Here is a 15,368-nt window from a genome sequence, read left to right as displayed (position 1 = left end):
GTACCTGAGTGGAGAACATTAACTTTGGGGACATGGCTGCTGTCTGTACCTGAGTGGAGAACATTAACTTTGGGGACATGGCTGCTGTCTGTGTCCTCTGAACACTGCAGAGGACAGTAAATAGCCAGAAGGTTCAGAGAAGGAAGGGACACCTGTCAGCTGTCTTGACTTGCAGGCTAAGGGAGCCGGGTGGGATCTTCTAGGTTTGTGGGGAGGTGGGGACGCTGGAGAAGGAAGAGTGGAGGGGGCCAGCAGGTTCATTTGGTTGGGGTTGGTGACCCCCACCTGCCCCAGGGTGGCAATAGAGACAGAGCTGCAAAAGTTGGAAGAAGCCAGACTGTGGACCCTGGCAAGTCTTGAATTTTAGGCCCAGGTGGTAAAATGTTACAGGTGTAGTTTGGGCTCCTCCTACCCAGAGCTCCTGAGAAATGAGAGTGAATGTCAGCCTGTCATTTGGGACTTCATAATGTATTAGACCTAACCACTATATTCATTTGTTGTTTTATATTACATAAAATTGATACTGGTTGGAGTAGCTAGAAATATTATATTGGCAGCCCAAGAACATATATTGTTAGGCCTTAACACCATTTACACAGATGGCTTTGTATAGATGCCACATGATAGGAGAGGAAAGCCTTCCATAGATAAAGGTCCAAGTGATAAAACAGCCCATATTTGTTCTCTGGAAAGAAAATAGTCCAACCCTTTGCGGGTTAGAAAATGCTCACTTCACTTTCATGGCCTATTTATTGACTTGGGGTTCAACTTGGCACCGTATCTGGGAGCGATCTCCTTAATTCTCAGAGGAGGAGCTGATTTGACACCCAAAGAGATAGTATCTTCAGCCTGCATCTGTGCATCCAGGCTGTTGGTGTGCTGGCCCAGAAGTCTTCCATGCAGTGCAGAGCTGCAGGAGAGCAGAACACTTGAGTGCTTGGCTGCTCCGCAGCCAAGTCCCACCTGAGCAGGAGAGGTGGTGCCCCTTGTTCCTGAGTGTAGCTTCTTCCCAGCCCAGACACCACCAGTGGACTGGTCTGTATGGGCTTATGCCCTCTGCTGCCTGAGGTTGATGAAGGTAAATGTTTTTACTAAGCTAGAGGGAGAACTACTTTTATTTAACAAGGGAAATTTGAGAAATAAGCTAAATCCTGGTGGTCTTAGAAGATACTAAATTTAATTCTTGGCAAATTGTTTTATCTTTTTGAACAGGTAGTGTATTTACATGGATCTAAAATATAAAATAGTATGCAGTGAAAAATCTCCTTTATTTCACTGTGCTCCTGCTGTCCATCCCCCCCACACATATATATGAAGCCGTGTTTTATTTATGTCTTTATATCATTCCTGTAACTACAGACAAATAGAGATGTGTAGTTTTGCTCCACACAGACACATCATATAGGCTGGTCAGTGCCCCTTTGAGAGCTCTCCTCTGTTGCCGGAGTCTTCCAATAAAGAAATAAAATATGTTTAATAAAGTTTTGCTGACTAATTTTGTAGAAAGTGCTACTTGTGACTGATGGGGAACAGATCTACTTGGAATTGATTACCTAAAATAAAAGTGTTGGTATAGTTTCTGATGAAGATTTGTGATGATTTTAATGAACCTGGATGTATTAATGCTACTCTGCCTCTTGGAAATGGAAACTTAAAAAATAAAAAAGAGCAGACTCCCAGTGGGTGTGCCTTTTGTCCCAGTATGAGAACTCTTTGTTTGTTCTTTTGGCCTGGAATCATTTTCAGTACCTGTCTTTCTTCTTTTTTTTTTTTTTTTCTCTCTCTCTCAACTCCCCTACTCCTTTCTTAAGTCTCTTACCATCTCCAAGAGCTAGAGCAGTCATTTTCCTCCTGTTTCTTTTTCTCTTTTCTCTTTTCTTTTTTAAGATTTTATTTATTTATTTGACAGAGAGACAGCAAGAGAGGGAACACAAACAGGGGGAATGGGGGAGGGAAAAGTAGGTTTCCCACCGAGCAGGGAGCCCAGTGTGGGGCTTGATCCCAAGACCTTGGGATCATTACTTGAGCCAAAGGCAGACGTTTAACAACTGAGCCACCCAGTCATCCCTTCCTGTTTCTTTTTGAGCAAACACACTGTGTTGCCACTTTTTACCACATGGGCCAATGAAGTTCTGATCTCCACTCAGAACATAGTTCTCTAACGGACACTGTGCTGCTCCAGTGGGGTTAGTTTGAAGTGTAGTAAGAATATGAGGATGGTCAGACAACTTGGACTTCATCTCCACAATAATGTAATTTGAGGTGTTGAAATCATGGAACATTGAACCAATTTTTTAAAAGATACAGGTTGAATTAAATGTTTCTCTCCCTTGGAATTCCTCCTCCCACCCCCAACAAAGGCAGAAGTATTACACCCTTGCCCTTGGCCTTTATCCCCATTTGTTCCAGACAGGTAGTAGAAAAAAGTTCTGGGGTTCTTTAGGACTTAAGTAGTAAGTTTACAGAGAATGATGAGCAGTATTTGGGATGACAAGATGCGGTGAGACTTAATTAACTTTCTCTTTTCTGAAATCTGTTTCAGCAACTTTACCAGATCCTGACAGACTTTGATATCCGGTTTTATATGTATGAGCTACTTAAGGTAAGTGGCATTCATATGCAGTGAATTTTTTCAGGTATATTCGTTAAAGAAATTTCAGAGAGGACAGAGAACTCAGGAAGACTCTTTCTTGATACTTAGAGAATTTCGTGAAATGTTTGTTTTTGTTTTTTTAAATTTTTTTTTAAGTAGCCTCCACACCCAACTGGGGCTTGAAATCATGACCCTGAGATCTAGAGTCGCAGGCTCTACTGACTGAACCAGCCACGTGCCCTAAGGGATTTTTTTTGCTTCTCTTTTAACCTACATTGAGATCTCTGTCGTGGGATCCTTACATAGGAACTTTCCAGTGGAACTGAGAAAGGTGGCCGAGTCAAGAGATAACAGGAATCAGAACCTCCTTCTTTGTAGCTCTTGTTGGCCATTGGATTTTCTTTTTGCTGTTTAATTAACACTGTTAGTTTTCATGGTATAACATGTCACCCAGAACTTAACACTTTTTAAAAAGTAATTTATTTTTTCTCCTAATTCTATGGGTTCCTGGGTGAGTCTTCTGCCTGGGTCAGCATGACTGGGGCACACTGGTCCGGGGTGGCAGCTGGCATAGCCAAAGCCTCGTTCTACAGAGGTGTTAGTCTAAGCTGCTTCTTCCTGTGGTGGCCTCGGTTCCTACTTCCACGAGAAGGCAAAGTTTGATGTGTAAGCGCTTTTCAAGCCTCTGCTTTATTCATTGTCTCCTAATGCCCTATTGGCCAAAGAAATCCTGGCCAAGCCTAGATTCAAAGAATAGGGAAGTAGACTTCACCTTTTGATGGGCAGAGCATTGAAATCACAGTCTGGAGGGACGTGAGTGCTGGGAGGTAGGCCTCTGTGGCCATCTTTCTCTTGCCATCACTCACAATCCCCTTCCCAGCCTACCCTCCAGCCTTGACTGATGTGTACACGCACGGAGAGGTGATGGCGGGTTGGGGGTTTGGGGGTGGGGCAGTGGCCCTCTAGCTGTCTTAGTAATCTGCCAAGACGGAAATTTTGAAACATTACTGGTTGATGGAGGAATGGTCTTTTTTAGTTTTAGTTTGTCTAGATGAACACTTAGGTAAAGAATTCTATAATGGCTTATCAAATGGAATAGACCAATGGCTCCTAAGTAGTTTTGAGTCATGGATCACTACGAATCTAAAGAGAACATATAAACTCCCCCTGAAATACATGTATAAATATACAGTATTACATGAAGTTTTATGGGGGGTGTGGATCTCAATTTAAGAACCTCTGAGAGATAGAGATGACTGAGTTATTAGCATTATTGAAGAAAATTGCCAAGAGGAGTTTAATGGGATTGTGAATAGTTACTTGAACAAAATCCCTTGTTTCATTAAAGCTAAGCTTTAGGGAATGGGGGTTTGGAGAACTAGCTTGTGAGGTAAATGTGTTTTCTTAGAAGCGCTTATACAAACCACTTTTCATTAGTACCAGGGTGGCCAATTTTCTAAGAGTCCACTCTTAAAACTAATGGGTCTTTCTTTTGCCAGTAATATCAGAAGCATGTGAAGGTAGAGCTTGCTTTATCACACCTTTCTGCATGTCCTCTCCAGACCAGAATGGAAGGTGTCCATGGGGAAGAGGTTTGCAGTGTTGTGCTCTTAAAAGCAATCTGCTAGCTCCTTCTCTGGAGGTGCTTGCCGGAGAACCCAGTGCATCCACCCAGTGAGAGCAGCAATCCAAATCCAACAGTTGGTTATTTTTTTTTTTTTAAGTAAGGTATTAAGATTTTGTGGTTTTCACTTAGCACACCAAAGATGAAGATTTAAACCTAGTACAGCTGTGCTTAAGTCATGGGAAGACATCCCAATGATGCAGGTCTTCACAGGCGGGTCATGTAGATGGTACTGTGTGTCTGATATCCCTTCTGCTTTTTGGAGGTAACAGCTAGCCAGTAAGGGCATTCTTTCTGCTAATGAGGCACAGAACCCCAGACGAAGTTTGAAAAATGTTTTTCATGCTTAATGGTCAGATAATACCAGATTTTGAAACTGAAATAACTCCCCCAAGGAATTTAAAAGCATGTCAGTGACTCCACAGGGAGTCTGACTAGTGAACTTGGCAAAAGAGTTAATTCCCTTACTGTCCTTGTTCAGCCTCTGCTCTCCTTAGGTTTTTCTTACACCCCAGGTATTATGGTACTAATTAGTTCATTCCTTTGGGCAAAGACTAGGCAAAATAACAGAATCGATACTTGCTGAATTTTTTCTTTGGGGTAATAAAATGGGGATTGAGGAAGAGGAGATCTTCAGCTTCACGGAAAATGTCAAAGAAACTGAGGCTAGGGCTATTGAGTGGTTGCTGGGTACACAGTGCAGTCTCCCGATTCAGATCCAGGGAGGTGTGTCCTCAGGAGCCCTGGTTTCAAAAGACACTGCCACAAAGCCATTGTAGAATCTTGCTACACCTGTTGTTGTGAAGCAAAACAAAGAGAAAAATTAAATTGAAGTAGAACTTCTATAAATGAATAATTCTTAAGCGTACAGGTTTTTGGGTTTTTACATAAGTGAAACCTTCACCCAGATCTATATGGTACTGTGCTGCCCAGTATAGTAGCTGTTGCCCACAGGGAGCTCTTTAATCCATGCCTTAATTGCAGCAGCCGTATTTCAGTGTTCAATGGCCTCCTGTGGCTAGTGGCTACTATATTAGTGCAGCTGTAGAATATTCTGTCATTACAGAAAGTTCTATTGGACAGGTCTGGTAGAGAATATTAACAAATACCCCAGAAGGCTCGCATATGCCCCTATGCCCCTTCTCTTCGGGATCCCTTTTCTGAAGATGCTTGTACCACCATAGTTTAGTTTTGTCTGTTTTTTAATTTTTTTTTTTTTTTTTTAATTTACTCGACAGACAGAGATCACAAGTAGGCAGAGAGGAAGGAAAGCAGGCTCCTGCTGAACAAAGAGCCCGATGCGGGGCTCGATCCCAGAACCCTGGGATCATGACCCGAGCCGAAAGCAGAGGCTTAACCCACTGAGCCACCCAGGCGCCCCTTGTCTGTTTTTTAACCCTCGAATATTAAGCATCGTATGCTATCTACTTCTTTGTGTCTGGGGAAAGCAGAATTTGTTTATTCCTGGAATGCTGATCCTAGAGCTCATTCTCTGACCTAGTCCAGTGGTTCTCAATCAGGTCAGTTTGGCAAAATCTGAAACCATTTTTGGTTGTCACAATGGGGAAGAATGTAACTGGCATTTGGTGGGAAGAAGCCAGGGATTCTGTTAAACATCCTGCCGTGCACAGGACAGCTCTCCCAGCCAAGAATTACCCCAAGTCCCAGGTGTCCAAGATGTCAGCAATGCCGAGTTGGAAAAACCCTAATCTTGTCTTGTAGAAAACTCCCCTAAAAGTACTCAGTGCCAGGCACATAGTAGGAAGCACGAGATGATGGGTTGCTATGATTCTTATTACCTAAGGAGGAAATCATGGCAGTCAAGTAGGCTGCAGTGCTTTGAAGACAAGCCAGAAGGCCTAATTTAAAATGTGTGAGAATAGTTACTGTATTCAGAAAGGGAAAATTAGAAGCAAATTTTTGTATTATCTAAAACAAACAAGGCACCCAAAGAAAAAAATGGTAAAAGATAAAAATGACAAAAAAAAAAAAATTTTGAATCAGTATTTATCCAAAGAAGATGCAGGATGACCACTAAGACTCAAAAAGATGTCCTCTTAAAAAAAAAAAAAAAAGATGTCCTCTTGATCACCCATTTAGGAAATACAATTCAGATCCACGTGAGGGCCCACGTGAGACCCTCCAGAAAGGCGCAAATCCTGAGGATGAACCAGTGACAAGTTGTTGGCAAGAAAGTGATGAAACCGGAACCTACATACGTGACTGCTGGGGATGTAAAATGGAGCAGGCACTTTGGAAAACGATCAGGCAGACTTAAAAAGTTCAATGTAAACTAACAGACAGCTCAGCGCTTCCACCCTCAAGAATCTGTGTAAGAGCAATGAAAGCCTGTGTCTTCTCAGAGACCTTTACGTGAACATGCATAAGCAGTGTTCTTTGTTTAGTCCCAGACTGGAGATAACCCAGATGTCCGTCAGCTAGGACAGCCCTGCAGCGGATTACTACTCAGCAACACAGAAAGGACAGAGAGGAGTCTCGGCAACATTATGCTGAGGGAGGGAAGGCAGAGTACTGTATATTGTATTATCTCACTTTAAAAATGCCCAGAAAAGGCAGTTCGGCAGTAACAGCAGGTTTGTGGTTACGGCTGAGGTAGGGGCAAAGAGGAGTGGGGACCGATCACAGGCAAGCTGACAGGGAATTCTTGGGATGGTGGCAGAGTTCCAAGACTGGATTGTGGTGCCGGTCGCACAACTCTGTGAGTGTGCTAAAGGAAATCATGGACTTCTATGCTTAAAATCGTATCTGCGTGTCATCTGTCTTGTAGGGAGCAATATCTTCCCTTAGAGTAAAAATAGAACTCTTAAAGGCCCCTGGCTTAGGGGTTGTTTGTAAAAGAAAATATTAATACTAGAACACTGGGTCCATGTTGAACGACACATCTTCATTCCCACAGTGACTCTTGCGTGCCATTTGAACCACTGTGAGAGGGGACTCTGGTGAGTTTCCCAGATCTGGTTTTAAACCCATCAAGCTAGACCAACAGATGAGTGTAGGATTTCTAAATCTAGGTGGCTGGTGAAGTGCTATCTACTAACACCTAGGTGGAAGCGTCTCCCTGACCCCTCCCTCACAGAGCCCCCTCTCCACCAGCTGCCGGCATAGGGTGCCCCCAGAGCAAGGGGAGCCTTCTGAAGCATGCCTATTCTTCTCTCTCACAGACCGTAAGCTGCTCTTTGGGAGAGTGCATCCAAGCCAAGCTGTCACAAATAATAAGAATATGCTTGCATCGCGGTTGGTAGATGGTTTGCTTACTTTTCTCTGTGCTTTCTTGTCTAATAGGCCCTGGATTACTGCCACAGCAAGGGAATCATGCACAGGGATGTGAAACCTCACAATGTCATGATAGATCACCAGCAGAAAAAGGTACCATTGCAGCCAGGCAGCGACAAGGCTTTCCGTGGAAGGCCTAGGGCAGACTGCAGGTGGTACTGCAGACCCATTTACCGCTGTCTTTGGCAGACTTTTGTTACTGTTCCCTCTTCAGTCTCTGGTGTTGCTGTCTACTTTGCATAGGTGTACGCAAGGAAAGTAGGCAGCCGAGCCTCACTGTCGTCCCGTGTTTACTTCGGTCATGGTTTTCCAGAGGGCCATGCAAAGAAACTCCAGCTGATAGTTTCTCCTCATTTTAATGACTCTAAGACCAATCAGTGTGCCTGGCCTTACGAGTACACTTGGGTCTCTCCTATTTTCGATATCTGGTTCTAGTTGTCCCTGATAGGTGAGTGGACGAATCCACTGCTAGGAGATGAACGAAAGGCTAGAGCAGTGCTTCAAGCCTGGACTGGGGCCTGTGTCCCCAACCCTGTCAGTCGTGGCAGCTGTTATTGACAGAGGAGTGTGTTATATATGCCAGCGAAATGGACAGAGTCAAAGGCTTAAGCTTGACTGATCTGAAGAGAATGAAAAAACAGGATCATTTAAGTTTTAAAAAAAGAAAAAGCAAATAAGATTCTGAGTGCTCTGCTCTAGAAGGGACCCTTCCACTGTTGCTGAAAGCGTAATTTTTGCTAGCATTTTTCATGTGGCCCACATAATTGTTAACTGATGTGATGTGGCCTTGTTCTAAGGCATGGGCATCTGGAATCACTCCTTTACGTGTTTGATTTCTGTCATGTTTGTAGCTGCGACTGATAGACTGGGGTCTGGCAGAGTTCTACCATCCTGCTCAGGAGTACAATGTCCGTGTAGCCTCGAGATATTTCAAGGGCCCGGAGCTCCTTGTGGACTATCAGGTAAAACTCCTAGCCAAGCATCTCCCCCGCCTTTGTGTGTTTTCTTAGAGCTTCTCTTCCTTTGTTCTTTGGATACATTCAGAACCAAGCCTGAAGTGTTAATTTCAGACTTTTCTCAGTAACTTTTTTTTTCTTTGAATTCTAAAATATATGCCAAGGTCAACTAAAGACTAAAAATCCAGATCAGAGAAATGCATTTATAACACCCTTCACTGACAGGCTGACCTTATTTCCCCAGATGTATGATTACAGCTTGGACATGTGGAGTTTGGGCTGTATGTTAGCCAGCATGATCTTTCGAAAGGAGCCCTTCTTTCACGGACAGGACAACTACGACCAGGTGAGCAAACAGTGACTGGCTCTTCCCCATGTGGGGCAGATGCCAAGAAAATGGAGTCCTATGACAGGGATGTTGTCCTCAAGCCGCTAAGTGTCACTTAGTGTCTGCACAGAAGTTTTCCTTCAGGGTAGAGAATTGTATGACCCTTTGTGGTTACCAGGTCCCCAAATGTAGAGACAGATAAAACTCTCTAATGCGCAACTTCCAGAGAGAGTCCTGTGAAGAAGTCGGGCAGCCCTTGTCTAATAAAACCAGACTGTAGTCATTAGATTGTGATGTCCCCAGAATTGGTCAGCTTCTGGAAGATTATTGTCGGAAGTTGTTACCATTTTAAAGGCGGTTTGGAAATTTGTGTTCTGTGACCATCATGTCTTGGGGTCTGCTGCCTGTGTGCCCCAGGCTTCAGCCTGCATCTGGTCCCTGGGAACCCAGTGGTGTGGAAGTCCCCAGTGCCTTGGGATCGTGTCCTCCCAGGCCTGCAGTGAGCTCTGTGCTCAGTGATTTGGTCAGTTTGTTTTGTGTTTCAGCTTGTTCGCATTGCCAAGGTTCTGGGTACAGATGAGCTGTATGGGTATCTGAAGAAATATCACATAGACCTAGATCCACACTTCAACGATATCCTGGGACAGTAAGTAAGAGAGGGAGAGAGAATGAGAGTTTTAACTTACCCTATTTCAGAACTGGGAATGTCGCTGAAATCACTTGCTAATCATAGCAAAATTGAAACCTCCTCCCTTTTTTGCCTGTATTTTTTTTTTTTTTAACTTGCTTTGAGGTATCTAGGCATTGTTTACATGTGTCTTCTGGTCACTGTACTTCTCTAAGAGATAACCTGTCAGTAGAAAATGGAAGACAAAATCCTATTACAGGAAAAAAGCTTTCTGATACAGCATATGCTTATTTTAATGGAAAAATCTTAGAAAGCTGTGTTTCTTCTTTGAGTAAGAGCTTTATAGGTTTTTTTTTCTGTGTAATGGATTTTTACAAGATAGCAAATTTTGGGGCACCTGGGTGGCTCAGTGGTTAAGGCCTCTGCCTTCGGCTCAAGTCATGATCTTGGGGTCTTGGGATTGAGCCCCGCATCGGGCTCTCTGCTCAGCGGGGAGCCTGCCTCCTCCTCTCTCTCTGCCTGCTTCTCTGTGTACTTGTGATCTCCATCTGTCAAATAAAATAAATAAAATCTTTAAAAGAAAAAAAAAGATAGCGGATTTTAAAGCATATTTGCAGGTACAGTGCAATAGTATTGAAAAGTAAATGCATTGGGGCATCTGGGGGGCTCAGTGGATTAAGCCTCTGCCTTCAGCTCAGGTCATGATTTCAGGGTCCTGGGATCGAGCCCCACATCGGGCTCTCTGCTCAACGGGGAGCCTGTTCCCCTCTCTGTCTCTACCTGCCTCTCTGCCTGCTTCTGGTCTGTCAAATAAAGAAAATCTTTTAAAAAAAAAAAAAAAAGGAAAGAAAGAAAGAAAAGTAAATGCATTGGCAATTTTCAGTGTTTTATGGAGCCTCTAGATTTCTGAGGTTGGCTCTCTAAATATTTCTGCTGAACAAAAATAACTCCATCACCTCTGTGCCTCACCAAATGGACTAAAAGCCTGGTGCATAAGAGGTGATCTAGGAAGGTGCCACAGATTGTAAACGAGACGTCGAAGTTTTTGCTCCTTTTATTTGTCAGAGAGCATGGTTTTTGTTTCAGGATGCTGCGAATGTCCCTGTGGGGGGTGGGGCAGATACGGTGAGAAAGGGATTGAATGAGATTGAAATCAGTGCAGTAGTCTAAGATTTTGTTGCCTTTAGCCCTAGTAACATCAGGAGTCTTGTTGAATAGAATCTCGGTACTAACGCTTCCCTTTCCTTCTCAGACATTCACGGAAACGCTGGGAAAACTTTATCCATAGTGAGAACAGACACCTCGTCAGCCCCGAGGCTCTAGATCTTCTGGACAAACTTCTGCGATACGACCATCAACAGAGACTGACTGCCAAAGAGGCCATGGAGCACCCGTACTTCTGTGAGTCTCCCGGGGTATAGTTTATTACAGGAGAAATAGTTGCTTATCTTTGAGGCCAGTCAGAATTCTAGCTGTTTGGATTGAATCATCCGTGGAATTTGGCCTCATTGGTTCTCGACTGTTAAGACAGTTTTGCAGTTCCGTTTCTTGGTCTGCAGGGTGTTTGCTTGTCCGCTCCCTTAGTTCTCCTTGAGTCTGGTCTGTGGACCATTCCCTGTGGCCCTGAGTTGGGAGATCACGAGCACCTGAACATTGTTTTCAGATATATACAATTGTGTGGGACCCTAACCCAAGATACCTTCCCCTCAAAAAACAAGTAGTCTAAAGTAATAAGGTGACTGTGGTATATTTTTAAAGAAGGAAATGAGTTAAATAAATAGAAGGAATTTGAGAAAAGGAAAGCAGGTGTGGAAAGACCTCACTAAAATCCTACTTCAGTTAAAGAATTTTGGGGCCTCCCTTCATAGTGTGGGTATGGATTAGTGCCTGGGTTGCTTATTGTCTGCATGTGTACCACCCTCCCCCACAATACGGGAGGTCTCAAATAAGCTTTCCTCTTAGTTGCTGGCAACATGAGATGATATGGTCCAGGCACAGGAGACTGGGGATAAAGGTTACAGGACCTGTCTTAGCTCACTCTCTGAATCAAGAAAAAAACCTTCAGCCTGTCTATTGGGTTGGCTAGTATGCTATCTTCCTTTCTTTTCTTCCCTTCTAGAGATTAAGCAAATCTTACCTGTATTATACAATTCTTGAACCAGCTGGCCTGTAAGCATTAGTGGACAACAAATTGGAAAGGTTTTACCCTTCGGCCTTCTGGACCTCAGATAAGCACAACGCAGGGGTCCCTCTGGCACAGGAAGCTATTTTCACCCTCTGAGTTAGAGTCAGTTAAGAATTCTGATGTTTGTAATACGTAATTAATGATCTGTCTACTTTTCTGAATACACATCTTCTGTTTAAAAAAAAAATAAAAAGTGTTTCAAATGACTGTTGCTTAAAATTGATAGGTCTTCTAATGGCTCTTTTCATTCCTTTGCTCCCAAGTGCTCATTACTGCCCATGATTTGAAGAAATTGGGGGTTGGACCTGACATTAGTATTCAAGGAAAATAACACATAAGAAGATTAGTAGTGATTTTGAACAGTGGGAAGTCAATGTTTGTGGACCTCTGTTTTCCAAGAGTCTCCGTAGTTGAACTTGCCCTTTGAAGGAAGTGCAGGAACTGACTAGAAGAGCAAATTCCCCTGATTAGTTTTCAGTGTCTGATTTTTCTCTAACCTTAGTTCTGTAATTTCTGTTGTCCTTCTGACCCTGGCTTTCCCGTCAGTCGTCCATCTCTCTCTACCCCACTGCAGAAGGGGGATTGTCATGATGGTGCCTCCCATGGTTTCCAGCCCAGATTCGGCTGACTTCCATCCTGTTTTCTTGCAGACCCCGTGGTGAAGGAGCAGTCCCAGCCTTCTGCAGACAATGCTGTGCTTTCCAGTGGCCTCACGGCAGCCCGGTGAAGACTTGGAAGGCGACGGGTAATGCGGCATTGATGCTTGCCAATAAAACCAACCAACCAAACCCAAATCTTGAAGGAAAACTACAATGTGATAAAAAGAAATTCTAGTCATTCCTTCTAAATGCAAAGAAGAGTAAAGACCTAACTGTCTGTCAAAAAGAAAGAAATCCCCCAGTACTAGTCTACAGGGAGCTGCCGTTGTGGCGGCAGGACGATGCCCATAGTTCAGGATCTGAGGGAACGCTCCCTTTGGAATGCATGGGAGAGGAGAGACTCGGAGTTGTTGTCCATTTACCTTTATTTAACAGGAGGCCACTGTTGAATTAACCCGTTCAGTCAACAAGCTCTGAATATCTGACTTCCTATCTATTCCACTGTGGTCTGGGTTTCCTTTGGTGTGAGATTCAGGCTCAAGATTTAGCAAAACGTCAGCAGTCTATACTGACACACCAGCCTCATTTATGAAAAGGAGATATTAAAACAGTGACAGTATTTTTTTTTTAAAGCTCTTTTACAAATTCATGTTTTATGTATTTTTTTATGACATGAGCTCTCTGGGAAATGTACCTCACCCCTGCAGTTTTCTTCTAAGTGTATTCATTTGGGAGCACACTGCAGGCGCTCACAAGAGGCCCCTTTGCCATCAGCAGGCATCACTTGAAACCTTGTGACGCCATGAACAGGTCCCTCTGTCTCATCAGAAGTTTGATGCGAAGTGCATAACTTGGAGCTCACTGTAACCTTTGTTGATTTACCTAACCATAAAATCTTGTTGCTATTTTTTCCGTGTAGCCTTTTTTTTCTTTTTGCAGCCTTGTAAGGAAAACCTCACCATTTCCCAGCACATACATCCCTGTGTGTGCACCTGTTTTCATGCACCTCCCTGAAATAGAGACTTTTTGGTCATAACCATAATGAAAGCTGGAAAGTAGGTCTTCAGGCAGGTTGGGGAATGAGGGTAACATCCTATTAGAATGTATTTAGGAAAAGACCTATTGAGTGAGAAAATGTACTCTTCCCCCACCCCCCACCCTTTTTGCCTTTTTATCCCCATGAGAAGCAATTTCCCTCTATAATCAGGGTAAGCTGCATTTGGAAGCTCCAAGAGGTCATATGTGAACGTGATGGCAGAGCTGTCCTTCTCACGGGCAGGGACTGGGGTTGTGTGTGCAGGGCCAGCCCGTACCCCGGTGACGGAACAGTCATCATCTGGGGAGCCTTGGGGGTGGGTTGGAGCTCCTGGAGTCAGTGTCAAAGCTCGGGATCCCTTGTGCCAGCCTTCGTGTTAGCAAAGGAAGCTGGATTCTGTTTTAAAAAGTAAACAGGCTGATTTCATTTTGGGGACTTGTCACCAGTCTGGTTTGCAAGCAGTCTCCTTCCCCAGCTGCAGAGCCATGCCACAGCTGTGGGGACTTCGAGCTAGGCTAGAGCTCGAGGTGTCAACCCACATCAGACTGTAGGATTTCTTTATTAACTATTTAATAATGCCATACATTTTTATAAGGTTAGATTGTTTGTTTGAAAACATCTGTTTACATTCCGTATTCCAATAAAATCGTATTGGTATTGGTAGCAGGTCCTATCTCTATATGTAGATTGTATTTTTGTCGTTTGGTTGGTGGGAATTTAAAATGCAAATAAAACTCTTACTAGAGTTGACATTACAGATTGAAAATTAAAAATAAGACCCCAAAGCCAGGAAATGCATTCAGTTAAGATTCTCATACCAATACTACCTGCCTATATTGCACACTCTGTATATTGATGTATGCATTTGTTCTACCTGAAAACGGAAGCCAAGGCATGAGCTCTCAGCTGCACCTGTATTCGTATGTCAGGCATGGAAGCCTTCTGATGTGCCCTTCTAGGCAGCGCTGTTGGTAATTATCAGGGAGATGTGCCGCTGTGTGTCTTTTTTACCCCCTACCTCTCAACCTCCTCCTGTCATTCTCGCCCACTCTTGTTTTTTTTTTGTTTTTAAGTTGCCTGTCTGGACCAGGCAGGAGGAGTGTACTGGAGGGTCTTGATGAAGTAGTAACCCCATTTCTTTTCCTTGGGTTCCCCAGACGCAGCGAAATTATCTGGAGGAGTATAGTCAGGTGATGGACGTACTTCTGCCTCTCTCCATTGATCATGATTTAGTCAGTGCAGACACAGCTAAGCTGCCTATCCTGGCTCTGTGACTGCGGCTCTGACACAGGAGGAATTCTTTTTATGCATAGTTTACTTTTCCACCACCTATGCTTTTCACTTCTTTTCCTGCCTTAGACAGTATGACTGAGTTTAAAATGCCCATCCCTTTCTGAGTCTGGTCTTGACAACTAACTGGCTGGCTGGCTATAGGTTCTTTCCCAAATTGAAGTGAGTCCAGTCCTAACCTTTTCTCTTACCCATCTACAGAGCCATTTTGTGGCCAGATGAACCTAGCTCCCTGGAGATTTCCACATACTTAACCTGGCTTAGGAGATGGTCATGAAAAGTTCCCAGAGTGGGGGGCGTGGGCAGGGAAAGAAGATGTGTGAGAGCAAGAGAGAGAGAGAAAGAGAGAGTGAGTGTGTGTGTGTTTGAGTGGGAGTCTGCTCTTATACTTAGACTCAGCTGTGGTATATTTACCCACCCAATATCCTGTCTGGTCAGCAGATTATTTCTTAAGTTCATCTCAGTATTTTTGATTAGCCATTTTGTTTGCTTTGTTACTTTATAACTGGTTAAAAGTGCCTACGATAAGGACTTAGTTATTTCCTAAAGAAAAGCAAAAAATGTGGGGAACAGGGTAGTGTTACACTATCATCTCAGGTCCTGCCTGTGTTCAACGACATAGGCCTGGTATGGTGAGAACAAAATGTTCCTTTGCCAAATACATATCAGTCTGTCAGGGCTGATGGGCCACAAGTGAGCATAAGTGCGAGGCTTGGCTTCAGCTGACAAGTCCCATGGCGAGAGCAGAACTGATGAGATGCCCAGTGATCTTTTCACCTGCAGCTTGCTTGCAGTTCACTCTCCCCTGGATCGTATCAGCTGCCCGCTCCTGTCC

At 43.8% G+C, this 15,368-nt stretch overlaps 1 protein-coding gene across 2 annotated transcripts in view; it reads left to right on the top strand.

The window, feature by feature from the left end:
* The window catches only part of CSNK2A2 (casein kinase 2 alpha 2), a 37,560-nt gene that overhangs the window by 19,044 nt on the left and 3,148 nt on the right, over positions 1-15,368 (top strand). For both annotated transcript variants that reach the window (XM_059383672.1, XM_059383671.1), the window contains 7 exons: positions 2,543-2,602; positions 7,521-7,604; positions 8,363-8,473; positions 8,712-8,813; positions 9,341-9,441; positions 10,676-10,824; positions 12,259-12,353. In XM_059383672.1, coding sequence (XP_059239655.1) covers positions 2,543-2,602; positions 7,521-7,604; positions 8,363-8,473; positions 8,712-8,813; positions 9,341-9,441; positions 10,676-10,824; positions 12,259-12,335 — 684 coding nt within the window. In that variant the 3' untranslated portion in view covers positions 12,336-12,353. The remainder of the gene's footprint in view (positions 1-2,542; positions 2,603-7,520; positions 7,605-8,362; positions 8,474-8,711; positions 8,814-9,340; positions 9,442-10,675; positions 10,825-12,258; positions 12,354-15,368) is intronic.

Source organism: Mustela nigripes, chromosome 17 (assembly GCF_022355385.1).
Source record: "Mustela nigripes isolate SB6536 chromosome 17, MUSNIG.SB6536, whole genome shotgun sequence".
In the NCBI taxonomy this organism is placed as follows: domain Eukaryota; kingdom Metazoa; phylum Chordata; class Mammalia; order Carnivora; family Mustelidae; genus Mustela; species Mustela nigripes.
Note: the sequence above shows the minus strand (reverse complement) of the source record. Positions and strands in the feature narration are given on the sequence as shown.